Source organism: Trachinotus anak, unplaced genomic scaffold (assembly GCF_046630095.1).
Source record: "Trachinotus anak isolate AG129_WGS33_773 ecotype Australia unplaced genomic scaffold, CSIRO_AGI_Tana_v1 ptg000031l, whole genome shotgun sequence".
NCBI lineage: Eukaryota > Metazoa > Chordata > Actinopteri > Carangiformes > Carangidae > Trachinotus > Trachinotus anak.
The window spans coordinates 6499058-6526792 of NW_027273882.1; the positions used below are offsets into that span (position 1 = coordinate 6499058).

General features: G+C 39.0%; 3 protein-coding genes and 1 long non-coding RNA gene across 9 annotated transcripts in view; all 4 read left to right on the forward strand.

Moving 5' to 3' along the window:
- The window catches only part of LOC139612161 (rho guanine nucleotide exchange factor TIAM2), a 49636-nt gene extending 46168 nt beyond the window's left edge, over positions 1-3468 (forward strand). For both annotated transcript variants that reach the window (XM_071467437.1, XM_071467438.1), the window contains exon 25: positions 586-3468. In XM_071467437.1, coding sequence (XP_071323538.1) covers positions 586-1144 — 559 coding nt within the window. In that variant the 3' untranslated portion in view covers positions 1145-3468. The remainder of the gene's footprint in view (positions 1-585) is intronic.
- A 6097-nt stretch (positions 3469-9565) lies between these two features.
- On the forward strand, positions 9566-13202 carry LOC139612484 (claudin-20-like). 3 transcript variants are annotated; one of them, XM_071468097.1, is made up of 6 exons: positions 9566-10052; positions 10136-10261; positions 10385-10500; positions 10907-11115; positions 11366-11403; positions 11820-13202. In XM_071468097.1, the coding sequence occupies exon 6, from the start codon at positions 11917-11919 to the stop codon at positions 12736-12738; it is 822 nt and encodes a 273-aa protein (XP_071324198.1). In that variant the 5' UTR covers positions 9566-10052; positions 10136-10261; positions 10385-10500; positions 10907-11115; positions 11366-11403; positions 11820-11916; the 3' UTR covers positions 12739-13202. The 3 variants fall into 3 exon arrangements, with proteins under 3 accessions (XP_071324198.1, XP_071324197.1, XP_071324199.1); XM_071468096.1 differs by having other exon boundaries at positions 9566-10261; positions 10385-11115; XM_071468098.1 differs by having other exon boundaries at positions 10385-11403.
- A 497-nt stretch (positions 13203-13699) lies between these two features.
- LOC139612407 (interferon-induced protein 44-like) lies at positions 13700-26997 on the forward strand. 3 transcript variants are annotated; one of them, XM_071467963.1, is made up of 8 exons: positions 13700-16170; positions 17679-17711; positions 17832-17865; positions 18061-18256; positions 24962-25108; positions 25233-25404; positions 25608-25708; positions 26447-26997. In XM_071467963.1, exons 2-8 carry the CDS (start codon positions 17681-17683, stop codon positions 26636-26638), a joined length of 873 nt encoding a protein of 290 aa, XP_071324064.1. In that variant the 5' UTR covers positions 13700-16170; positions 17679-17680; the 3' UTR covers positions 26639-26997. The 3 variants fall into 3 exon arrangements, with proteins under 3 accessions (XP_071324064.1, XP_071324062.1, XP_071324063.1); XM_071467961.1 differs by lacking the exons at positions 24962-25108; positions 25233-25404; positions 25608-25708; positions 26447-26997 and adding exons at positions 18970-19116; positions 19240-19411; positions 19615-19715; positions 20434-21127 and having other exon boundaries at positions 15518-16170; XM_071467962.1 differs by lacking the exons at positions 24962-25108; positions 25233-25404 and adding exons at positions 18970-19116; positions 19240-19411 and having other exon boundaries at positions 15521-16170.
- Positions 22995-24180, forward strand: LOC139612408 (uncharacterized). The gene is made up of 4 exons (XR_011686532.1): positions 22995-23064; positions 23622-23654; positions 23776-23809; positions 24010-24180. It is a non-coding gene; the product is annotated as an uncharacterized lncRNA (long non-coding RNA).
- Positions 26998-27735: the final 738 nt, after the last annotated feature.

Genomic DNA, 27735 nt, shown 5'->3' on the forward strand with positions numbered 1-27735 from the left:
GCAGTAGTCCAACCCTCAGATGATCACACTGACTGAAGAACACACACATTTCATTCCAGCAAAATCAAGTTTCATTGACACATATAGATCTTTATCACTGTCCTGTTTGTGTCATTTCATTTTATTGTGTTTTAATTGAAATATTTTGTGTGTACAATGTGTCTGTGTGTGTGTGTGTGTGTGTGTTTCTGTTTTAAACCACTGTAGTGAGGACCAGTCCTCACTTCTTCACAGGACTGTTACACAGGGTTAAAGCTAGGATCAGGTTTAGGTTTAGGTTGGATTAAGCTTTTAAAAGATGAATAGAAAATCAAGGCCGAATTGATTAGTTGAAAGACACGAAAAGAATCCACAATTAATTTGATAATTGATTAATCGCTGCAGCAACATAGTGATTCTCATGTTCACTCTCAGTCATATGTTAACAGGTTCTGGATTCTTGGTTCAGATAAAACAAGGCATGTGAAAGCGTCACCTGCAGCTCTGGGAAACTGTGATGGATATTTTTATAGACTGAACAGTTAATTGATAAGTTGCAGCGCTGCACTCAGCTCTGACCCTTCCTGACACGTTGTTTTGTTTCAGTGGTGTGGAGACGAAGGCCAGCGTGCTGCGAGCCTTGCGCTCCCTCCTCAGAGACCGAGCCCCCGTCGGCTCCCTGAGGAGGACCAGGCTGTCGACGGCTGAGAGGAGCAGCTCCTGGAGGAGGAGGCAGCAGAGAAGTCGCGCCGACACCCAAAGGACGACGCATCAGCCAGAGGAGAGCTGCAGACCCGACGGCAGGTTCCCTCTGGGAGAAACCTGCTCGGAGCCTCTGCTGCCCAGCCGCACCGCGTCCGACTCTGCAGGGAAGAGAACCAGACTCTGCTCCCTGACCAGCGAGCTGGAGGCTCAGCTGCAGAGGCTGAACTTCACTGAGGAGGAGGCGGAGCGAGGAGCGACGCCTGCGAGCGAAGACCTGAGGGCCGTGGAGAACAGACGGAGCTCCAGCCTGCGGCGAAGCCCCGGAGGAGAACCGCTGGACCTCAGCAGCCTCCTGGAGAGAGACTTCAGTGTTCAGAGCATGACCTCCATGATTAATGAAGACTGTTTCTACGACACCATGTTAGGGATTCAGGCTGCTGTTCCCTCACTACAGGGCTAAAGCTAAAGTGCTAACGTTCAGGAGACTGAAGAGCTGATCTACCAAACTCCATACACTGACACTGGAAACTGAGTTCAACTGAGACCTGAACTGTTTCTAACTCTTGTCCTTGATTGGCTGAAGGTTCTCACACCTGCACAGAGAGGTCACCATTCGTCAACTCAACGCATGAACTTCCATCTCTTCAACCTCGTGAAGCCTGGAAAAAGTCTCCACAAACACCTGACAACACCTGCATCTGGAAAACACTCTGGTTGGATCCCGGTGGCAAACAAATAAGTTCTCCACTCATTTTATTTTAACCTCAGCTTTGGAAAACCCATTCGACCAAATGGAAGACAGAACTGATAGAGGTGGACATCTTCCACTGTCTAAATATACGCTCAACAAAAACACATTTTCAGGGCCACAGTCGGGGAGAAATACATTGATTTGGGAATGGAGTCAAAATAATTGGAAAAAAGAAAAATATCCTAATGTTGCTGTTGTAAAATGTGCAATTTCACAACAGAATAGTTATAATAATAAAAGAGATCAAATACATAAAAGATAAAAGATTCACAAGGCCCTTTCCCCCCAAAATTACACCTTCATTTTCTTTATTCATATTTAAAATCTTGGCCTTTATTTGATTTTTTATGTTAAATTATAAGATAGGATAAACTTGATCTCACACAGGATAATTTAAGTGTCATTAGTATCTAAATAAAATATACTACATACAATTTACAGCATCATGACTTTATTCTCATGGCATTAGCAGTTTTTCCTCAAAATATTTGGGCCTTATTTTGAAAATCCCACTATTTAAAAAAAAAAAAAAAAGTATTCATCATTCAACATTCTTACTCCATCGACCACGACAGACTAAACTCTGGAAGCTTCCTTTCTCCTTCGTGTTTCAGAGTGAATGTTCACACTGAACTGATGGAACCCAGCAGAGTCGCTGAAGGACTGAACATCGTCTCAAAGACAAACCTCAAACCTCCAAAACATTTTCAGAGACGACAGTGTGAAATCATTTTGTAACTTCTCCAAGAAGACAGTGGCAGTTTTAATCCTTGGACTTAAGGATAAAAGAATATTTACATTTACAATAACAGTTGTTTTCTCTTTGTATTTTTTAAATCACACTGTGGATTTAACAGTTTTTTCTAAAGGACCGAAGTGGAACTCAATCATCCTGAATGACCTCAGAAACTTACAACATCTGGAGCTCAGGTCTGTAAAAGTATGACCACAGTTCTCTGTCTGATGGATCTCCCAAAACTTTTTATCTGATATTTCTTGTACATTTCTGGAGGAGGAGTCGAGCTCCAGCAGTCGAAACCAGATGAATGTTGCCCTCAGCTGCCTGAACTCATCCTTATTATGATTTTTATTTTTAGCTTCATTTGTTGTAAATGTTTTTTCTCTGTACAGTTTATTTGTTCAGTTGTAGTTTTCTGTATAACAGATATTTTCTTTGTTCTTGACAAAAGCAGTTTGCAGTGAATATCTGGAGCTGCTGGATTGGATCAAAGCCTTTGTAAATCTGCCAGGTTGGATTATTGTATTTATATATTTTTGTCATGATTGTTTTGTGTATTTCAGTTTTGTGACTGAGGAACTAGAAAGAGGACTGTGCTTCATTTCAAATGAACTTTTCATGTTTTTTTTTTTGTTTTGTTTCTTTTTTGAATTGTTAAAGTATTTGGTAATTTATTTTCTTAAATATTTGTGTACAACTTTTTAATGACTTGATGCTGTTAAATTCCAATAAATGGAAAAGTATTTAATTTAAAGAAGGTTTGTTGATCTTAAACTTTTTGTTAGTTTTTACTTTTGTTCCACAAAATTGTCACTAAAACTTTGAGATGCACAAGAACGTTTTTCAAAATCACAATTCACTTTAAAACTCGTCCTGTATTGAACACACGGTCACGGTTTCAGCATCCACACGTATGAGAACAGCTCAGTGTAGTAAACAGTTAAATAAATGAATCATCACCATAGCTCAATCGTTCCAATATTTGCGACCAAATTAAAATCTGCAACTTTCTGCCGTGAAGTTGGGGATTTTAACATGAGAGTCGATGGGAGCCAGACTCAAGATGTCATTTGAGGAACTGCAGTTTTTAGTGCTTCAATTTCTGCTTCATTTTTCAGTCCCAGAGGTTGTGTCCTCTTACTTCCTCATCCACGGTCCTTTAATTGTTAATCAAATGTCCTTTTCTTTCTTTCACTTCTTCATTTTGCTCAGTCACAGATATTATACATGTATTTACAGAGTTTACAGTCATGCAGGTTAAAGTTGTTAGCAGCCTCTTTGTGTAGGAGTTATTTCTTTTCTCACAGAGGAACATTAAGATCGTTTGGGTTTGATAATATTTTATTATCTTATTTATTTATTTCAGTCTGATTTCACTTCAGCATCCCAGGAGGCTCTAAATCTTCTGTTCTGGACCCTGAGCAAGTTCAGTTTGTGTGTGTGTGTGTGTACTTGTACTTGCTACATAGTAGGGACCAAAAGTATTTTACTAACAGAGTGAGGACATTTTGAGAAAGTGAGGACAAAGAAGTACAAGTATGTGTGTGTGTGTGTGTGTGTGTGTGTGTGTGTGTGTGTGTGTGTGTGTGTGTGTGTGTGTGTGAGTGATGGTGAGTCACTCAAACTCTTGTTGCCACAGTTCCTGCTCTATAAAGGAGAGAAAATCCTTTATAACACACATTCATACACAAACAGCCATGTCTCTTCTTCGTCTATATCTACTGATGGAAACAAAGAACACACCAAATGATGTATCAGTGTATCATATTATTCACTGTGATCTCATAGACTGCAGTTTAATTAACATGTTGTCCAAAGTTTGTGAGTATGATGTTCACTTGTGATACCAAAGAAGGTCCTGGGTACTATCCACAATTTTTGCCCGATGGAAAACCAAAACAGGCGTAGAGTCGGTACCATGCAGTGGAAAACGGCTGAAGTTACATGTAAACATTTTTGTCCAATAAATAACTCCAAACAAAACTGAAGGATAAATACACGAAACGATGATCTGACCATTAAAAACCAAGAGTTTCTCAAAGATGTGGCTGTTTCACCAGATGGATCATCCGGGGTCACTTTTCCATCATAGATTATTGATGTTATGATGAATAATCCAGGTGCTTCCAAATCAGCTCCACACCATTTCACCTCTATGGGAGAAACCATGCACCTGTGTTGGGTTCCTCCGGTTTCCTCCCACAGTCCAAACATACACAGTTTAACTTGTGACTCAAAATTGCCTGTAGGTGTGAATGTGGGTGTGAATGATTGCTGGTCTCTATGTGTCAGCCCTGTTACAGACTGGAGACCCCCCCGTAACCCTCAAAGGATAAGTGTTACAGCTGAATCAGAATCAGAATCAGGTTTATTGCCAAGTATGTTTTCACGTACAAGGAATTTTTTCTGGTGATTGATGCAATGAGCGCACCAAAACACCGAGGCAGCCATCCGCGGCGCCATTTAAAAAGGGGGGGGGGGGGGGAACAAGTGGAGAGGAGAGGAGAAAAAAATAACAGAACCCAAACTATACTCCTGGGGGGGGGGGGGATTCGGGATGGATGAATGGGAAAAAAATGAAATTATGACAAGTCAAAATGATTGTACATGTAGTTTTTAGAATAACAGATCGTACGAAGAACTGATTTATCGTACAGATAATTATCATACATCTGGCATCGCCGCCTGGTGCAGAATAAAGCCCAACATCTGTAGTTTGCATGCACCTCCGGATGTATTAGGGTTGACCTTGTTAACTACAATTATAAAGTACAGTCTAAAGGCGCCCTGAGATAACTTCTGTTATGATTCAGTAAATATAATTGGATTGAACAGCTTTAAGAAAACTCAGTTTCAGTGTGATCAATGAGCAGGAGGCCAGATGTTCTTGTTTGAGGGCCAGATTTCACCCACAAGCCACAGTTTGCCCACCACTGTCCCACACAGCCAGTGTGTTGTGTTTGAAGAGCAGGAATGTGCTGAATTAGACCTTGTCTGCTTTTAAACACACACACCTGACAGGGACGGGCTTTGTGTCCCCTCTGAATCAGTGTGTTTTCATTTGTGGTCTTGTGTGTGTGTGTGTGTGTCCTCACAGGAACTGTCGGATGATGAACACATCACATCTCTCTCTGCTGGTGAGTTTTTAGATTCTGATTTTACTAATTTCTTTTTTTTTTTTTTTTTTTTTTTTGTTCACATATTTTAAGATTCTGTCATAAAACAATATTCACATGTCAAGTATAAAACTAAATATAAATAAATACAGGAAAAAAATAGAGACTAAAGATTGACTGTGTCCTGAATAAACACTGTATTTAATATAGTATTTTAAAAAATCATTTATATAATATAGGTTAATATACAATACAATACAATATAATAAACTGTACATTAGTGCCAGTGATATTCTTGCTGTTGAATAATGACACAGTCCATCACATAACTGGTTCTGTTTGTCTTGACTGACAAAAACAGTTTAAACTTTTTTGACATTTCGAAATATAAACTACTGACAGAAACAAAAATGACCTGTAATAAACGTGCAGAGGATACAGTGAACTGAGTTTGAAAACATATTGATATATCGTGTTTTTCATGGCACTGAATTAACAGGAGTAAATGATTTCACATTGATTTTAAAGGATTTTAAAATTGGTTCTACTGTTTTAATGCAGATTCGTTTTGATTTTGGTTGAAAAATGACAAACCTTAAATATCTAATAAATTGTTAACAATATTGTTTTACATCCTGTGACTATGTCTGAATTCATCTGTTAATTATCGGTGTTACGACGTAGAAATTGAGATTCAAGAGCATTTTTTTTTTTTTTTTTTTTTTTGGTATAACATTTTTGTATTTACTTTTCATATTTTTAACATTACAGATTTTATCCACACTCTGCCTACTCCTGTGAACCCCAAGTCATAAAACATTTTTTTTTGTCATCTCGTACTCAACAGTAAACTTACTTATTTTGTCCTCTCAATTTTGTCTTTTGTGCGTTCCAGTCATTCAACCAGGAGTTTGAAAAAGAAATACAGTTCTGCATTTTGAGTTTTTGCAGCAAAAGTTTAACCTGTAAAACACCTTCAAGAGCTCTCAAACATGACACATAATACCTGATATATTCACACATCTCAGTCAATGATGAAAATAAAAACCACATAAATTCACAGAGATCCACAGTGAGAGTGCGAAGGCGTGAGACATGAATAACATCATGCAGCTGATAATTTAACAAAAGAAATCTGAAAATGGAAATCTACACAACAGACCTCCGATCTTACATGTAAATACCAAGTGCCTGTGTGTGTGTGTGTGTGTACTTGTACTTGCTACATAGTAAGGACCAAAAAAAGTATTTTACTAACAGAGTGAGGACATTTTGGGAAAGTGAGGACATTTTGGCCAGTCCTCACTTTTTGAGACACCTTCAAATCACATTTTGAGGGTTAAAACTTGGTTTTAGAGTTATGGTTAGAATTAGGCTTAGGTTAAGGTTAGGGTCAGGGTTAGGGTTAGGCTCTCAGTTGTGATGGTTAAGGTTAGGGTAATGGGCTAGGGAATGCATTATGTCCATGAGTGTCCTCACAAAGATAGAAGTACAAGTTTGTGTGTGTGTGTGTGTGTGTGTTCAGCTGAGATAAAGCAGTTCATTTATATTCCTGTCCCTCTGCTGATTGATGGCTAATGGAGCCTCGGGGGGTGGGAGTGCCGGTAGCGGGGGGGGGGGTGGGGGGGGTTGTTTCTGCCAGATGGTTTGATTCAGCTCCAAACTATTATCACTGAGACTGTGGGGTCAGAGGTCAAACTGTCTGCTTTAATGTGAAGCTAATTTGTGCCACACTGGATTAAAGATGGAAGAATCACAGGCCTGTGTGGACACAGTCTTAATCCATGTAAAAGAATCTGAACGTTAATGTCTTGTTCTTCTACAACATTTAATCCAATATGTCTTGAAATAGCAGCAAATTAAGGCCACTGCCGCCACTTCCTCACGGTGTTATGTCAAAATTCAGCTGATTTATCACATCTCCTCACCTTCATAGTTTAAAAAAAAAATTGATTCAGAAAACAGATTTGATACTTAAATCAAAGTTTTATATACATAGTTGTTAAATAATTCAAATATAAACATTTCAATTAATTTTATTCAGTGAGCACCAAATCATAACAGACATTATCTCAAGGCACTTTGCAAGGTAAGGTCAAGATCTTACAATATTATATAAACAATATATAATATATACAATATAAATAACAGCACTCATCATAAAACCACACTGAACAACACTGATTTACTGCCTCAGAAGGTTTGTGGACAAAACATCTCAACAAATTCAATTTCTTTGAAAATATTGTGTAATTTCAGCCAAAAACATAATATGAGTCTTTAGATTTAGACATTTTTTAAGAGACTCTGACCTCAGGTCCAACAGACACAAAAAAAACCTCACTGAATCAAATAATAAGAACAAGCTTTATCATCAAAATAATTAAAAGACATAAGAAAGACAAGGTGTAACCACGGTATTATCAAACATACGCAATGAATTCATTAAATTAATTATGATTAAATAATTATTATGTTTCCACCTAGAGTCATTTAAAAAAAAACACTGGGAAACAAATCAACATGGTTTCATGTGCTGTATATATTTGTCAGTTTTTGTTCATCTTCACTTCAACAGAAATAATATTAATATTTTTACACATTTAAATCCATTTTTCTTTTTATAAAAATAGAAACAAAAAGTGGGGAAAAAAGTAACAATAAAGAAAATACAAAAATAATGATAAATAAGATTCATCAGCCTTCATTCAGGTCACCGAGGTAACCACCTGTTTCTCTAAAACACCATTCTGTTTCCTGGTAGCCTGCAGGCGGCCATCTTTGTTTTGAAATGTTTTCTCCTCATTCAGCAGAGGGAATATTTTTTAATCAACATAGTCAGAAGAGCCTGTGGGAATTTTTTAAACACCTTCAGAACAGCGATAATTGTTTTAAAGGACCCTCTGGGTTTTTAAATCCCTGAGGGTCATTAATCATCTTTTAGAGAAGTCACCTCTGTGACTTGTCAAATTACCACCAAAATATAGTCTTACTGCAGAAAGATGGAGTCTAGATTCTAACTTAAGAAATTTAAATCTTAATTCAGACTAGTTTATGAGACATCCTGCTAACACACACATGTAGAAAGAGACAGAAACACAACCTCCAAATCAGGACAGTGAGGTCGAGAGGTAAACTAAACACACTGAGATAAAAAACCAGAGGACGATATGTAACAGAGAAAATTTGTGATGTGTGAAATGTTCTCAGTTTGTCCTCTGTGCTCGACAGCAGCAGGACGTTTGTTTCCATTCAGACTGAAGGCCTGCGGGCGTCGAGTCAAACCTCCAGAGTCTGGTTGTAATAGACCGCCACCTCGTTCCACATCACTGAAGGACCCACAGAGCAGCTGGATGCTAACGCACTGTTCAGTATGTGGGACAAACACCTCCACCTCCGAACACTGCAGCAGCCCCACCAGTTATTATACGCATGAATTAAAGGAGCATACCGCTGCCTTTACACGTCTGAGCCCGTTAATAATGCAGTCGATTATTCAGTTAATCGACAGAAAATAACAACAATTCTCACTGTTTGTTTAAATAAATTATAGATCAAAAACACCAAGCAGATTTTTTTCAAATGCACAGATTTCCTGTTTTTTTTGTATCAGAATAAATATGTTTGGGTTTGTATATTTAATGAATATGTTTGTGTAATGTGTCCAGTGTTACAGTACAAGCGGTTAAATTTATTCTAATAAGTTGACTGTAACATTACAAAGTCAACCCAGACTTAAAACACTGTTTCCTATAATTTATTAACAGTTCAGAACACAAACCGTATATGACACAAGTACATTTTTAACTATGTATATGTTCTTATTTGTTTTTTGGATGATTGTTATTGTGTTTTATACTGTTGTTTAGTTGCATCATTAGTTGCATCAGTTTTTACCTCCAGCCAGGAGCTTATGTTTTCTCCCTTTGTCTGTCTGCTTGTTTGTCATTTAAGCAGAAATCACTGGAAGGATTTGCACTGAAATTTGGGGGGACGTGGGTCAGGGAAGAACCAATTAAATTTTGGGACAGATCCAGATCATTTACTCTGAATCAGTTTTTTCTCTGGTGTATGTTGTTCGACACTGGCCTTGGGGGGGGGCCTGTCCTCTCCCAGTGCTTTTACTATCGGCCTGTTGTATCAGGAGATCTGGCTGCAGTGTATTACCTTTTTATTCGCTGCAGCAGCTCCTGATTAACACTGACCTCCTTTTGTATGGAGTCTGGACTGTGCCACCACTATTGTTATTTTCAACAATGAGAAATTAATGAACTGATACATTTAAAAGGCACAAATTAATACATTTCTTTAAATTCCTTAAAATTTTGTATTAAAATAACTAAGAGTCCATCAGCGCTCATGCTGAAAATTTGTGGCTTGGATAATGTAACTTTTATATGTAGCTTTAATTAAACTACTTAAAATTGTTCCTTTCAGATATCGGTTTATTTATGGGCCATAAACAAACACTGAAAATTGATATTAATCTGGTGACACAGGCTAATAACAAATTCTTTTGTTTTGTGTATTGTTTAGTTTTTCTGTGTATTTTATGTCTATTTAGCTCAACAACTAATTATTTCAGTGTTTCCCAACCTACAGTCAGGACTCCCAGAAGGTGCCAAGATAAATCTGAGCAGGTACAATGATGAGAGAAAAATATAAAATGTATTTCATTTTCACAAAATAATTTTTTTGTTAATGTTTATATTTTCACAGCTTTAGGCCACAAAACAGTCTTCAGATGTGACAATCTGAGAAGGTAGAGTCACTCTTTGGTTAAAATGTTCATGACTAATAACTGAACATAACCTGTAATGTGTTGTACATTTTTCTTCATTTCAGGGGCCACAAGCCAGAAAGACTGGGAACCATTGTTTTCTCTGACCGCACTGCAGAACCTCCAATAGAAATCTGCCCACATTTAACCTGAAGTAACTCCTGGTCATGATGACGTCACTGCTCTGCACGGTGGGAAATGAGTCTGTGTTTTTATTTGTTGTGAGTTATCGTATCAACATAACAACACTAATTAAATAGTGATGTTGGTTGAAATGACGCCAACAGTGTCTTAAATGCTGTGTTTTCCCATAGAGGAGCTGGTTGGTGAAGCCGAGGGAGAAAATGTGTGTTTATTGTCTCCAGTTTGGTGGAAGCAGCTCGTGTCTGTGCAGGTCTGAGGCTGATAAGACCGAGACTGGAGGATTATGGTAATAACAGGCTGCCACTGACTGACTGCTGGGTCCCATCACTACAGTACGGGTGGGTGGGCTGCGGACTCTTATCACTGTGTTGCAGTGGGCGATTCTTCACACAGTCACATGACAGGCGACACCTTGATTCACACTGCAGCCCGACAAAGAACAGCTCAGCGGTTTTATCACCAAACGAAGCTGAAATGACGACTCGATGGTGCATGTAGATTGTTTTAAAAGCACGAATGATCCCGTCAGTCGTCTGAAATGTGGCTGTTTTTGAAAGCGAAGTGCTCTGACCAGCAGATATTATCAGTAATAATCAGCGAAGAGCTTTTACCTTCATGCTTATTGTCATTTTAAAGAGGTGGTGCTGCATTTTTCAAATGCTCATAAAACTCTTTCTGTGACTGCGTTTCAGAAATCTAGGGCACAAAAGCAAAACCTGACCAGCGTCATCCAAAGAAAGCCATTAAAACAAACAATTTCAGGTACACGGCTGCTTTCGTGTGGTCAAAAGCGACAAAGAAAACCATTTCTGCGGTGTTGTGAGAGTGTCGTACTCCGCCATCAACTCATCAGATAAGAACGCTGCTCTGCGGCTCCTTCAGCAGAGCCGGTGACCTTCAGGTTAGAAACAAAAACCTGTTTTCCTGAATCAGACTCTGGTCAGTTTTGGTTGTACGAGGATTTCTTCTATTCACAATGAGATTGCAGGGAAAAAAGAAAGCATGCTTGGTGCATCTTTTCCAGGACGCAGAATGGGATGAAACTGTATGTACAGTTGCCAAGGAGACAGCAGGCGGAGGGGTAGTTAGAGGCTGTTAACCCACACACCCTGTGTTTTCATTCACACTGCTTCTCTCTGCTCCGTCCTCAGGAATCACTTCAAGAGACGCTGCCACAGACACAACACAGGTAAGGCTCCAGCTTTCTTACAACTTCATTAAGAATTCATTTCTCCTCTTGTAGCACATGTGCAACTCTATCAAGAGATCAGGGTTGAACAAATTAAAGAAATAACTTCATTCTCACACAGCTTTTAGTTTTTGCTCTGCGGTCATGTTTCTTCGCAGTGGAAAAGAGGCTCAGGAGTGGAGCCGAGGGACGCTGCAGCTTTAAATGGACATAATTGAGTGTCAATGATCACCACCATCAGCTGCAGAGTAACTAATGCAGGCAATCATCGAGCGCACACATGCTCGCCCCCCCCTAAAACAGAAATCAGAAAACCTACAGAGAAAAAGGAAAAAGAAATCCCCATCAGCAGCCTCAGCTGTGCGTCCGTCACGCTCCCACGCTCACTTCAATTCTCATTTCTCCTCTGGTTGCAGCCCACTGGAGCCTGTGCTGAGGAATTATCTGCTGTCAGGACCTGCCCAGGACGCCGCCGTGCCGACGGGGACCGGAGCCGGACGGGAGGGCTGAGCCATGCTGTCCACCGCCGTTCAGATCCTTGCGTTCGCCCTGGCGCTCCTGGGCGTCCTCGGTGCCACCGTAGCCACTCTGCTGCCCAACTGGAAGGTGAGCATCAACGTCTGGTCCAACATCATGACCCCCATCTCTCAGATGCAGGGTCTGTGGATGGACTGCGTCTGGTACAGCTCCGGCGTCTTCAGCTGCACCATGAAGAACTCTGTGCTGTCGCTGCCGGCGTATCTACAGACCACACGGGCCGCTATGGTTCTGTCCTGCATGGTGGCGTCGTTTGGACTGTGCCTCGCCTCGCTGGGGCTCAAATGTACCCGCTGGGGGGGCAGCCACCGAGCAAAGGGGCATACAGCCATCGCTGCAGGGGGCTGCTTCATCCTGGCCAGCTTCCTCTGCCTGGTCCCCGCGTCCTGGTTCACCAACGAAGTCATCACTGCCTTCTTGACCACGGACCTACCTGACAGCAGTAAATATCAGCCCGGAGGAGCTCTGTGTGTGACGTTTATCTCCGCTGGCTTTCTCCTGGCTGGAGGGGTTATTTTTTGTTTGTCGTGTCCTGGAAAAAGAACAAGACGACCAGACTACACTTCGTCCACCAACCCTGACAGACTTGTGCTGAGCCAAGGTGAGAAGCGGAGGCAGGAGCTGCAGTCCGAGCGTGAACAGCCAAAAAAAAGACAAAACAAAACTGTCCAGCTGCAGATGGACAAAGTGAAGCAGGAGAAACCTCAACAGGACCAGAAACAGAGGCTCTACTCGTCTCCTTCCAAACTCCCTCCAAAAGACATCAAGGACAGCTACAGCCTCCAGGAATATGTTTAATCCTCACGGCTGAGCGGTGAAATGTGGAGTTTTCAGCTGAGATTTTCTGGCTCATGGGAAGGGGGAGGTGGGCTGGGGGAGGTGTGTTTGAGGGGGAATAATTACCAAATGTTGGGAACGACGGATTGTGGATTCAGCCGAATGTCTCAGAAATGAGACGGAAAGCAAAGACCATGGAATCTGTGAGGAACAAATAAACTGCACAGGCACCAAACACTGTAAATCCTTTAAAAACTGCCTGCAAAACTGCTGCAGCTTTCCCATACCAAAGGTCTGAAGGCAAAAAAACAAAAAAAGAGCTGAACCTGCTGATCATAAAAAACATTAATAAATAAATAAGGAATGCAGATCCCAGCTCTGACTGAAATTGAAAAGCCATCATTTTCCAGCAGTAGATGCTGTCTGCCTTCTGAGATCAACTCGTGCTCACACAGGGCCAGCCCAAAGCTTTCTGGGGCTGTGACCCCCCCCCCCCCCACACACACACACACACACACACACAAACATCATTGAAATATTATAATTAGAACTTAAACTAATTGGGAAAGTGAAAATATAGAGAAAAATATGGTACATTTTAAATAAACTGTACAAAAAAACAGGAGATATTATAACTGAATCCCAAAAATTGTTTTGAGCACAAAAGTTCATACATGACAGTGTAAACATAAGTGTGATGAAATATTATAGACATTAACTAGTTCTGCTAATTCCATCTACGGCTTAAAATGTTTGTTTCAGTGCTGCTCAGCACTAAAATAAAATCCCAAATCTTTGAGCGGAGCATCCCGAGAAGAAATCAAAGAACTCATCATCTGACATTTTATCATACGCTCCCTGATTTTGTAGATTTCCCTCTGTCACAGTGCTGTTCAGCAGAACAAAAAACACTTGAAGTGCATCTTAAATTGGGACAGAAAATGACCGGGAAACTGAACAAGAGTTCACATTTTCAAGCTCTGAAATCAACAGTGAAAATCTTTCTAAGCATCTGTGCATGATGTTGTCAGTGCTTTAGATGCTGCTTACTGCTTTATATGTGGTGAAAGCTGCTGTTGTGCCTGAAGCAATAAAAACATTGTCTAGCTTTTGTAATTCACGGTGTAGTTTCAGACTAAAACAAGTCCAGATCCAGAGTGTCAGAATGACGGCGTCCGCTCCGTCTCTTCCTGGCGGTCCACGGGGAGGCGAGAGGCGCAGAGCTGCATGGAGAGGGGTAATGATGCTCTTTGCTTTCCCATTATCCTCTCACCACGGTTGGATGCACACTGCACACTTACGCACACCCCTCCACCACCCTGTTTCAGCCGTATGAGAAGGACATCGAGTCATTTTCAGGATGTGACTTCAAGCTTAATGGAGACTGGAGAGTTTATAGTACTGTGTACGTTTGGTGGGCGAAGTGTCCTTTTAACCTGAGGTGAGCTGTCAATCTCACCTGCCAACGCTTCTTGGAAATGAAAAGAATCCAGTGAGCTGAACGCCCACAGTGCCTCTCAGGAAGAGCTTCAGACCTGCAAAAAAAAAAAAAAAAAAGAGAAATTGACTAGTAGAAGAAAATAGAGTCGATTTGTCGGCGCTGCAGCAACATTTCACTGTCAAACGTGACAGTGGCGCATTAATGTAAGAAACAGGACACATTCAAGCACAAGAACCATAAAACAGCCAGAAAAACAAAATAAAGCATGGCATGTAGATGAAGGGGCATCAAAAGAATAATTTTGTGCTTCTGTAGCTCAGTGTTGCTGCTTTTTCCTCTTTATGGTCTTAAAGATTTGTTTTTATTTTGTATACATCTGAAAAATTTTGACAATTTACGATTTGAAATGCTTTCTGAGAAAAGACGCCACGGCATTTTCTCAACCCAAAGCCTGAGCATTTTAATATTTTTTAAAGGCTTAATTTGACAAACATTTTATTTTCTACATTTCTCCACCCACACAATATGTGTGGTTGTGTACTTCCAAATTAAATTATATAAAACCAGTGTTTAACAGTTCCTGCAAAAGAACAGGAAAAGGCTCGTGTTATCCCTGATGCCAGTGCCACTGGTTGTACGCTTCCACCAACCAGTCAAGTTGCAGTTTACATCCATGTCTGTCCAGACTCATGTGCTAAATGTAGTGAAGGAATTGGAATTTAATAAAAGGTAAATGTATTTTATCATAATTAAAGTATACATTTTTGAGATACAGCTAAAGCATAATTTGTAAGGTCACAGTGATCTTGACCTTTGACCATCAAAATGTCACCAATTCACCCTTGAGTTCAAAGTTGAGTCTGAAATCACTCACTCACTTACTGCTCCCTGCTCCGAGTAGTTCTACGTAGAGGATCGTGAGCTCATTTATAAAAATGGAAAAACTCTTTCAAACACTGCAGGTAATTTTTCTGTCTTTCAGCACAAGCGCAGTGCATGATGGTACACAGTTGGTTACTGACCATGAGTTGTACACTGTTTTAAATGATGCACTGTGTGATGCTATAGCTGGACACACAAATGTTTAATATTTTATGTGACTGCAGATAAAAAGGAATGTAATGTGAAACTAGTCTGAGTGGCGAAGGCATACAACTGCAAGGCAGTAACTCTAGTTTCATATAAACTTGAGGCTTTAAGGTCCATGGTTTAACAGTTGTACTGTTAGCCTTTGAGCTATGCTGATAGGTTTGGCCACGAAGGATCCATTTCATTGGATCCTACATTGCCTATGAAAAGAATCTCTTATTGCTCAGCTGCATTTAAAGGAGCCTTTGAAATGGGACAGCCTAATCACGCAAATCTGCAAATGCAGCCAACGAAGGATGCAGCCCCTAATGGGGACTCGGTTTATGAGTCCTCTATAAGGGGGATATATTCTGACAGCACTACAACATAGCAAACTTGCTGTATAGTGGAGTACATAGGGATGTATCCTTGCTCCTCTTCTGCATGAAGGTTTCATAAGTACATGATGACAACTGTCTGTGAAAGTCATTTTAATTTAAACATTGCTTTTTCAAGTAGAAACACTTAAAACATGTATCAATCTGTTGATTAATTGATAATGAGAGTCTTTTTTTTCAAGCTTGTACCACCTTCTGAAATGGAAATGTTCTGCTTGTCTTTAGTTTATTTCTCAACTTAAATTTTTTAAACTGAATGTCTTTGGATTTTGGACAAAAGATGTTAAATGATGTTGTAAAAAATGACACAGGAGAGCGGTGCTTGAGTCCCATATGGAGGCAGCAGTTTATGTTGGTTCTATCGTACATGACCATACAACAAAGTTAACCACGTTGTTATTATTGTAACCATGACAACAAAGATCTTCTAATGTTGAGGAAGTACTTCTTTTAACCCAAATCACTTTTCCTAAGCCTGACCAAGTAGTTTTAGCGCCTAAATCTAATGAAGCCAGGACCATCATTATTGTAACCATGGCGACGAAGGTAGATACTCCGCTCACAGTACAGTCCACATGTTTATTTTTGTAATATTCTGTACTGGCTCTCCTGCTGCTTCTCCAAACTGGGAGCACGCTGGTCCGAATCTGTTGCAGGTAAAACGTCGAGTATAGAAAAGAACCTCGCTGCAAACAACCCTATCACTTCAACTTAACATATTCTGTGACGTGTGATCATTAAAGAGAAAAAGAAAACTGTGAGATTGAACTTCAGTCCTCAGTCTGTAATGTATTGTTTGCTGAGACAAACTGGGTTCCCTCACTCATGAACTCAGATCAGTTATTTAACTTTGGATCTGTCAGTGAAACAATATGAGCCGAGTGTTTGATCACACACTCTGGTTAGGTTTTGGCACAAAAGCTGCATCTACATCTTAATTTAGAAAGACAACAATTTGACTGTTGGTAGAAATAAGTGTGTAAACCACAGTATCAAAGTCATCATTTGTTAAATTGTGTTAAAAGCCTGCAGAACAAACTAAATGTCTGAAAGACTGATTTCCTGGGCTCTCACTCAGTGAAACATTTACTGTTGTGACTCAAACATCGCCCACCCCCATACCTGCACTTGCAGAGTCTGCAGAAAGTAAACTGCCGACTTGTGTGGTGTATCTCCACTAATCAGAGCGCATGGAAGTTTACCAGAGCTCTCTGAGACACACTCCATTCATAAAGACGTCCTGTCACTCATGCATATATACTGTATACATACTGTACATGCCACAAAGGACTGCTGGTTAAGATAGTGTTTATGGGCTGTGATCAAAGTTCACACTGTTTACAATATCTGACAACAGAATCAGGAGATGATGAGGAAGAGACTTTGTGTTGTATGTACAAAAACAACACAAGATTCAAATCAATTCAAACATTAACTGAGTTTTTAGTTTGTTTAGTTGAAGTTTTCAATTAACATTTCATGTTTTATATCCTGGACCGTGCAGTTCAGACAAACATCCAGATGAAAACGAAAGTTAAAATGTGTGATTATGACCCGATAGACGTGTTTTTCTGCACTGAGCTTCCTTATGGCTATTTAAACTGCGACACTAGTCTGTCTTTCACTCAGTCATCAGCACAGGTAGGATTTTTAATACCAATATCACGGAACTGGAGAAGTTTGTATACTTAATAAGCACATGCGTTAATCCACATGTGCTTTTAATTTCTGACCTTTTTAATTGATGCTGTTCTGCTTTGTTATCTTTTTTCAATAATGTGATCTTTAATACTTTAATTCTACCAAAAATGAGCATTATCATTTTTCAGATTTGGTAGAACCTCTGAAATAATTCATTTCACTGTTGCAGGATATGGAGGCATTTGTCATAAGTAATATAAGGTTACTGCTGTCACTGTGGCACTGAGGTTGTAATATTGATTTTACAGCTTTTCTTGCAGAGAGTGATTATTTCACTTTTAAACAAAAACTAAAGAATTCATTCCCATATGGGCTCAGACTTTGATTATGTATGTATCTGTTTCATTCTCCAGCCATGGGAGGAGACAGCTCCAAACCTGCACAAAGTAAGACTGTTTCAGAAAAGCACCACAATCCTTATTCATGGAAAATGACACACTGTTGCATGATGACTGCATTTCTCATCATCGTCTGTCTCATCTGAATATGTGTTTGTGCATTTTCAGCTCTCAGCAAACCATGGAGGGATATAAACTGGGAGTAAGTGTGTCTGCATCATCAGTTGCTACTTTTTCAACATAATCTTTTCACAACAAACTTCACAAATGTACTGGTTCTGATTTTTTTCCTCCTCTCCATCAACCTGCTTGGTGACGCCCTGATTAACTTAATCAAACAGAAAATGTGAACCCACTACATTTTAGTCTATGATGAAATGTTTACTTTCCTGAGCAGAGACAAAAGGGGAGAGCTGCAGTTTTTGAAGAACTACAAACCTCAGACTGAAGGTCAGCAGCTCAGGATTCTTCTTTATGGGCCGGTTGGAGCTGGAAAGTCCAGTTTCATCAACTCTGTCCAAAGTGTGTTACATGACAGAATGTACGTGCAGGCTTTGGCAGATAACATCAGTCATGACTCTTTCACCAAAAAGGTTTGAAAAACTTCTGATTGTGTTGAAAAAGTGTTGTTTTTATAAAACTTTGTAGTATTTTAGTTGTTAAATTCTTTGTATTTGAAGTCCACAAAGAACTTTCCAAAGGTCGAGAGCACCAACATTCAGTCAGTAAAGTTTGCAATGTTCAACAACTATGGATAAGAGATCATAACATTCACTCTATGCTATGATCTAGTCAAGAGCAGAACCGTGTGGCAGAACTACACTGTAGAGCTGACTGACATCCTGCTCTTTAATCTGAACCAGCTGTACTACTTTAATATCACAGGACAACACAGGAAGCTGCACAAGAGCAGTCATTCTGCTCCACCCAAGTTTAGACGGCAACGACTGCTTCTACTTCTCAGTCGAAACAAAAGAGGAATCACCAGAATGACCACAGAAAGAATTAACTGCTGTTGAATTTCACAAAAATTGTTAATTTTATGCTCATATAGTTTATTTCAGTATTAATTTAATGGCAAGTATTATTAATCGGCAAGTGATGGAATTTAAATGTAAAAATTTAAATGTACCTTGTTACCTGTTTATAATTTATGTATGTATGTTATGTATATAATGTATTTCCCTGAGATTTAAGAGGTTGCTGTGCTCCCCCATTGCACCCCACCAGCCAACCAACCTAAATGTTGGCAGGTATGCTCTGTATTGATCATAATAACTCAACTTTTCTTCGTTCTGCTTTGTAGTACACAACCTACAAGATCCAAAAGGACCGCCCCAACACCTTTTACCCATTCGTCTTCAACGACATCATGGGCCTGGATCCACACAAAGGTGTCCTGGTGGAAGATGTCAAACTGGCTTTGAAGGGACATGTAAAGGATGGTTACACGGTACAGTTGCTGCAAAGTCTGCAGATTTTTCCCCCACAAAATTAGTTAATCAGATTATTTTTAATTATTATTATTTATATGTATTACATTTGTCTCTTAACTAGATTTAAAATTGTTTTTCAGTTCAATCCTGATACTCAGATAACAGAGAATGATCCATTCTACAACAGATCCCCAACTTCCAACGACAAAGTGCAGGTTCTGGTTCTTGTCATTTGTGCTGACACATTACATTGCTTGAGCGACACGATTGTGAAGGAACTTCAGGAAATCAGAGCAGCAGCCAGTGACCTGGGTGAGATCAGACATTTGTATTCTTTTCTACAGTAGCTCTTTAGATCACATTCTGCTTGAAAAGCATCATTTTAATGTTGTACTTCAAATCTTTGGGAGGAACAAACACTGGCCTCCTGCAGTTTGTGTTTTCCTTCACAGACAGAGAAAAGCAGATGTGCTCTGTTTGTATTTATGTCAGTTTTCTGCCTGTTGTCCTTGCAGAGATTCCTCAAGTCACCATTCTCACCAAAATTGACCAAGCCTGTCCTGAAATCAAAAAAGACATAAGAAAGGTCTACAAGCTCAAGTACATGAAGGAGAAGGTACAGTAATAATTTTATGGATTGGCACAGAGATGGGATCACAGCTGAACAGTTAATTATGTGGTCACAACCTTTTCCTTAACTTAACCAAGTAGTTGGAAGTAACGCATTTGCAAAATGGCGCGAGTTTCACAGTAAAACCTGACATGTCCTTCGTTTTAAAGTCTTCGTTTGTTCTGGGCGCTGAGCTGTAAGTTGTCAGTCTTTGTGAATCATATCTTTCTTTATATTTTTTCCTCTTACTATGTTTATTGTTATGCACAAGAGTCTGCCGACTGTCACAATCAAATATTTAATATAAAGATATCAATTTAATTCTACAAATAATGATAATAATAAGTTAATACATTAATGGGAAAACAAGCCAAATAAACTAATGGCGATCAACCATCAGCACAACCCCACATCTTATCATATTGTATATGGAGTGGTGGCAATTATTCATGAAATCTTACTTCTGTTGTCATTCTATGATCTTATTCTGTTTTTATTTCTCTTTCTGTGCTGTAGTGGCAGTTATTTGTGAAATCATAGAGAAACAGGCTTGAAACAGTCATTGTTGTCCTCTCGTGTCTGGACAACTTGCAGTGGCGCCCCTCTCCTGCAGTCTGCAGACAGACCCACCTCGCTGTTTGCCAAAACACCAAATCAAATTCCTCCATATGTGAAAACCTACTTGGCAAAAAACTGAACAAAGACGTGTGTTTTTTTAATATAGATGGAGAAGCTCAGTGCAGAGATTGGGATTCCAATGAACTGCATCTTCCCTGTGAAGAACTATCATGAAGAAATCAGCCTCAACAGTGACACTGACTCACTGATCCTCAACGCAATGAGACAAATCATCACCTGGGGAGAAGACCACATCAGGTTCAAACAGAGTCAGTCTGCCAGGAGTGACACAGCATGAAAAGAGAGTATTTCATGATGTCAGAAAAATAATCTGCAACACTGACCACCATGATTTCTCACACAGTCCTTCATGATTAAATTACTCACTTGCTTCTTTGTTTGTGTACGTTTTAGCTTAAAGCTCAGAAAAACCTGCGCTTTAATTTCTTAGTATTCTTTAGTAACATTAAATATTCACAGAGCAAAGAAAAAGTAAAAGAAAATTGTTCATGTGAGATTACATCACTTATAATTTGAACCTGATTGAGAAAATTTGCCTTCAAAGTCTTTTAATTTGCTGTATAAATCTCTCAATCCAACAGATGAACTCGTGTTGTTTTTCCCTCACACTGCTGAAAGCCACAGAGCTTTGTATTGCTTCTAATTCCTACTTTTCTACAGCCAAAATATTTCAGAAAATCATGGAGTTTTGTGATATGCTTTGTGTTAATATTTCACCCAGTGGAACAGTTTGATACACAATAAATCTTCTTTGTGAACCTTCGACACAATGTGATTATTATTACCATTAAAATGTACTTCTGCTTTTGAAGAGTCATGCTTACACTTTTGACTTGTTAAGTGACATCAAAGTCAAACCAATTTTTCTAAAACCATATATTTCCATTTTTCATTTCATACAAACACAAAGCAACAGACACCTTTAATATGATGACAGGAAGCATTTTGGAGTCATTCACAGGCTTTAATAGTATTAAATCAGCTCTACCCCAATAAAATTATCTGAAATGAAAACTTTAATCAGTGTAAGGTGTTAAAATAACCTTTTAAATGTTCATTGACAATGGAAGGTTTTGTTAACTTAATCGTACGAGAGATGGGTCATTATGGGCTTTCTAATGTTTTCTGATGAATTCAAGGCTTAACAACCTCGACTGCCTCAATGTTACAGCTCCTCCCACAGCCTGTAATGTATCACTACAATTTAAGGGCGATTTTCAACAGACCCATGAGTGTCGATCATTAAGCGTTCAGGGACTGAAATCACAGAAATTAAAAGTACATAGTAAATATTATTTATACTTATCATTGCCTTTCTTTAATTGAACTTCTACAACTACAGCTACAACTGAAGGGACGGCTCAACAAACTCCAGGGATAAGACACAGGAGAGCGGTGCTTGAGTCCCATATGGAGGCAGCAGTTTATGTTGGTTCTATCAAACATGACCATACAACAAAGTGAACCACGTTGTTATTATTGTAACCATGGCAACAAAGATATTCTAATGTTGAGGAAGTACTTATTTTAACCCAAATCACTTTTCCTAAGCCTTACCAAGTAGTTTTAGCGCCTAAATCTAATGAAGCCAGGACCATCATTATTGTAACCATGGTGATGAAGGTAGCTCTGGTGCTCTCCTGAAGAAAACTGTTGTGCAGCTTCTTGTTGTCTCTTGTGTATTTTTCTCACCAGTGTCTCTCTGCCCCAGTTATCACCGTCTCCTGCTGGATCTACGCCTTCAACCCCGCTCTTGTACCCACTGCTACACATGTTGTAACAGCTTACACTCACACTGATATTAGCTTTTTTTTCTATGGGATTAAATGACATTTTTGCTGGTGGCCCTGTCCACTGCAGCACATTGCTCAGCTTCTGTGCTGATCTGGATCTGTTGCAGCTAATATGCCGAGTATAGAAAAGTACCTCGCATTACGCCAAGTGTTTGATCACACACTCTGGTTAGGTTTTGGCACAAAAGCTGCATCTGCATCTTAATTTAGAAAGACAACAATTTGACTGTTGGTAGGAATAAGTGTGTAAACCACAGTATCAAAGTCATCACTTGTTAAATTGTGTTAAAAGCCTGCAGAACAAACTAAATGTCTGCAAGACTGATTTCCTGGGCTCTCACTCAGTGAAACATTTACTGTTGTGACTCAAACATCGCCCACCCCCATACCTGCACCTGCAGAGTCTGCAGAAAGTAAACTGCCGACTTGTGTGGTGTATCTCCACTAATCAGAGTGCATGGAAGTTTACCAGAGCTCTCTGAGACACACTCCATTCATAAAGACGTCCTGTCACTCATGCATATACTGTACATGCCACAAAGGACTGCTGCTTAAGATAGTGTTTATGGGCTGTGATCAAATAACACACTGTTTACAATATCTGACAACAGAATCAGGAGATTATGAGGGAGATTATGAGATTATGAGGAAGGGACTTTGTGTTGTATGTACAAAAACAACACAAGATTCAAATCAATTCAAACATTAACTGAGTTTTTAGTTTGTTTAGTTGAAGTTTTCAGTTAACATTTCATGTTTTATATCCTGGACCGTGCAGTTCAGACAAACATCCAGATGAAAACGAAAGTAAAAATGTGTGATTTGTGGCCTGAAGAGACGTGTTTTACTGCACTGAACTTCCTGATGTCTATATAAACTGCGACACTAGTCTGTCTTTCACTTTGTTCTGGACATCAGCACAGGTAGGATTTTAATACCAATATCATGGAACTGGAGAAGAAAGTAACTATAGAAAATATGATCATTTATAGAACTGATGTCAAACTGACAAAATGAGTTGTATTTAGAAAATAATGTTGGTTGATAGTTTGTTTTTTCATGTTTAATTTTGATGTGTTTGATTTCCTGTCACCCACTATTCTGTTTGTATACTTAATAAGCACATGTGTTAATCCACATGTGCTTTTAATTTCTGACCTTTTTAATTGATGCTGTTCTGTTTTGTTATCTTTTTTCAATCATGTGATCTTTAATACTTTAATTCTACCAAAAATGAGCATTTATCATTTTTCAGATTTGGTATAACCTCTGAAATAATTCATTTCACTGTTGCAGGATATGGAGGCATTTGTCATAAGTAATATAAGGTTACTGCTGCCACTGTGGCACTGAGGTTGTAATACTGATTTTACAGCTTTTCTTGCAGGGAGTGATTATTTCACTTTTAAACAAAAACTAAAGTATTCATTCCCATGTGGGCTCAGACTTTGATTATGTATGTATCTGTTTCATTCTCCAGCCATGGGAGGAGACAGCTCCAAACCTGCACAAAGTAAGACTGTTTCAGAAAAGCACCACAATCCTTATTCATGGAAAATGACACACTGTTGCATGATGACTGCATTTCTCATCATCGTCTGTCTCATCTGAATATGTGTTTGTGCATTTTTCAGTTCTCAGCGAACCATGGAAGCATATAAACTGGGAGTAAGTGTGTCTGCATCATCAGTTGCTACTTTTTCAACATAATCTTTTCACAACAAACTTCACAAATGTACTGGTTCTGATCAGTTTTTTTTCCTCCTCTCCATCAACCTGCTTGGTGACGCCCTGATTAACTTAATCAAACAGAAAATGTGAACTCACTACATTTTAGTCTATGATAAAATGTTTATTTTCCTGAGCAGAGACAAAAGGGGAGAGCTGCAGTTTTTGAAGAACTACAAACCTCAGACTGAAGGTCAGCAGCTCAGGATTCTTCTTTATGGGCCAGTTGGAGGTGGAAAGTCCAGTTTCATCAACTCTGTCCAAAGTGTGTTACAGGGCAGAATGTACGTGCAGGCTTTGGCAAATAATGTCGTTCAAGCAAAAATTGCCAATTAATTTTGTTACATAAAAAATGTTTGCAAACCTTTATAAAACTTAGTAGTATTGTAGTTGTTAAATTCTTTGTATTTGAAGTCCACAAAGAACTTTCCAAAGGTTTTTGTCTTTCCAGTGGAAAGAAACAAAGTGCTGTAACAAAAGCCTGGTTTCAAACGAGAGCACCAACATTCAGTCAGTAAAGTTTGCAATGTTCAACAACTATGGATAAGAGATCATAACATTCACTCTATGCTATGATCTAGTCAAGAGCAGAACCGTGTGGCAGAACTACACTGTAGAGCTGACTGACATCCTGCTCTTTAATCTGAACCAGCTGTACTACTTTAATATCACAGGACAACACAGGAAGCTGCACAAGAGCAGTCATTCTGCTCCACCCAAGTTTAGACGGCAACAACTGCTCCTACTTCTCAGTCGAAATGAAAGAGGAATCACCAGAATCACCACAGAAAGAATTAACTGCTGTTGAATTTCACAAAAATTGTTAATTTTATGTTCATATAGTTTATTTCAGTATTAATTTAATGGTAAATATAATTAATCGGCAAGTGAATTTAAATGTAAAAATTTAAATGAATCTTGTTACGTGTCTATAATGTATGTATGTATGTTATGTATATAATGTATTTACCCTGAGATTTAAGAGGTTGCTGTGCTCCCCCATTGCACCCCACCAGCCAACCAACCTAAATGTTGGCAGGTCTGCTCTATATTGATCATAATAACTCAACTTTTCTTCGTTCTGCTTTGTAGTACACAACCTACAAGATCCAAAAGGACCGCCCCAACACCTTTTACCCATTCGTCTTCAACAGCAGCAAAGGCCTGTGTCCCCACAAAGGTGTCCTGGTGGAAGATGTCAAACTGGCTTTGAAGGGTCATGTAAAGGATGGTTACACGGTACAGTTGCTGCAAAGGCTGCAGATTTTTTTCCCCACAAAATTAGTTAATCAGATTATTTTAGATTATTATTATTTATGTGTATTACATTTGTCTCTTAACTAGATTTAAATTTGTTTTTCAGTTCAATCCTGATACTCAGATAACAGAGAATGATCCATTCTACAACAGATCCCCAACTTCCAATGACAAAGTGCAGGTTCTGGTTCTTGTCATTTCTGCTGCCACGTTACTTTACTTGAGAGACACGATTGTGAAGGAAGTTCATGAAATCAGAGCAGCAGCCAGTCACCTGGGTGAGATCAGACATTTGTATTCTTTTCTACAGTAGCTCTTTAGATCACATTCTGCTTGAAAAGCATCATTTTAATGTTGTACTTCAAATCTTTGGGAGGAACAAACACTGGCCTCCTGCAGTTTGTGTTTTCCTTCACAGACAGAGAAAAGCAGATGCGGTCTGTTTGTATTCATGTCAGTTTTCTGCCTGTTGTCCTTGCAGATATTCCTCAAGTCGCCATTCTCACCAAAATTGACCAAGGCTGTCCTGAAGTCCAAAAAGACATAAGGAATGTCTACAAGCTCAAGGACATGAAGGAGAAGGTACAGTAATAATTTTATTGATTGGCACAGAGATGGAATCACAGCTGAACAGTTAATTGTGTGGTCACAACCTTTTCCTTAACTTAACCAAGTAGTTGGAAGTAACGCATTTGCAAAATGGCACGAGTTTCACAGTAAAACCTGACATGTCCTTCGTTTTAAAGTCTTCGTTTGTTCTGGGCGCTGAGCTGTAAGTTGTCAGTCTTTGTGAATCATATCTTTCTTTATATTTTTTCCTCTTACTATGTTTATTGTTATGCACAAGAGTCTGCCGACTGTCACAATCAAATATTTAATATAAAGATATCAATTTGATATCAATTTAATTCTACAAATAATGATAATAATAAGTTAATACATTAATGGGAAAACAAGCCAAATAAGCTAATGGCGATCAACCATCAGCACAACCCCACATCTTCATCATATTGTATATGGAGTGGTGGCAATTATTCATGAAATCTTACTTCTTTTGTCATTCTATGATCTTATTCTGTTTTTATTTCTCTTTCTGTGCTGTAGTGGCAGTTATTTGTGAAATCATAGAGAAACAGGCTTGAAACAGTCATTGTTGTCCTCTGGTGTCTGGACAACTTGCAGTGGCGCCCCTCTCCTGCAGTCTGCAGACAGACTCACCTCGCTGTTTGCCAAAACACCAAATCAAATTCCTCCATATGTGAAAACCTACTTGACAATTAACCCTAATTCTGAACAAAGACGTGTGTTTTTTTGATGTAGATGGAGATGCTCAGTGCAGAGATTGGGATTCCAATGAACTGCATCTTCCCTGTGAAGAACTATCATGAAGAAATCAGCCTCGACAGTGACACTGACTCACTGATCCTCAACGCAATGAGACACATCGTCACCTGGGGAGAAGACCACATCAGGTTCAAACAGAGTCAGTCTGCCAGGAGTGACACAGCATGAAAAGAGAGTATTTCATGATGTCAGAAAAATAATCTGCAACACTGACCACCATGATTTCTCACACAGTCCTTCATGATTAAATTACTCACTTGCTTCTTTGTTTGTGTACGTTTTAGCTTAAAGCTCAGAAAAACCTGCGCTTTCATTTCTTAGTATTCTTTAGTAACATTAAATATTCACAGAGCGATTACTGTTAAACAAAACACCTGCAGGTATTATTCACTTCTACTTTCTACTTTTCAACAGCCAAAATATTTCAAGTTGCAGCCAGAAAATCATGGAGTTTTGTGATATGCTTTGTGTTAATATTTCACCCAGTGGAACAGTTTGACACACAATAAATCTTCTTTGTGAACCTTTGGCACAATGTGATTATTATTACCATTAAAATGTACTTCTGCTTTTGAAGAGTCATGCTTGTACTTTTGAATTGTAAAGTTTTTCTAAAACTGTTTTTTTTTTCTTCCATTTTTCATTTCATACAAACACAAAGCAACAGACACCTTTAATATGATGATAGGAAGCATTTTGGAGTCATTCACAGGCTTTAATAGTACTAAATCAGCTCTACCCCAATAAAATGTTCTGAAATGAAAAGTTTAATCAGTGTAAGGTGTTAAAATAACCTTTTAAATGTTCATTGATAATGGAAGGTTTTGTTAACTTAATCGTACGAGAGATGGGTCATTATGGGCTTTCTAATGTTTTCTGATTAATTTAAATTCAAGGCTTAACAACCTCGACTGCCTCAGGGTTACAGCTCCTCCCACAGCCCGTAATGTATCACTACAATTTAAGGGCAATTTTCAACAGACCCATGAGTGACAATCATTAAGCGTTCAGGGACTGAAATCACAGAAATTAAAAGTTCATAGTAAATATTATTTATAGTTATTATTGCCTTTCTTTAATTGAACTTCTACAACTATCACAATGCCAATGACAAGAAACCACAACAACATAAACATGTCAACACAAGGCCAGGGCTCATGTAACGGGGTAAAGGATGAATAGGAAAATGACCATTGTTCTGTTGGAGATTAATATTTGAGGAACTGAAATTCTGCAGCTCTTCATCTAACAGGGCCACTAAGGAA

What these genes read in the sequence shown, in the direction of transcription:
- LOC139612484 (XM_071468096.1), top strand. Translation starts at nt 11,917, where the DNA reads ATGCTGTCCACCGCCGTTCAGATCCTTGCGTTCGCCCTGGCGCTCCTG.
- LOC139612407 (XM_071467963.1), top strand. Translation starts at nt 17,681, where the DNA reads ATGGGAGGAGACAGCTCCAAACCTGCACAAA. An exon ending in ATGACTCTTTCACCAAAAAG is followed by an intron (nt 18,257 to 24,961) that starts GTTTGAAAAACT and finishes TCTGCTTTGTAG; the next exon opens with TACACAACCTACAAGATCCA. An exon ending in ATGTAAAGGATGGTTACACG is followed by an intron (nt 25,109 to 25,232) that starts GTACAGTTGCTG and finishes TTTGTTTTTCAG; the next exon opens with TTCAATCCTGATACTCAGAT.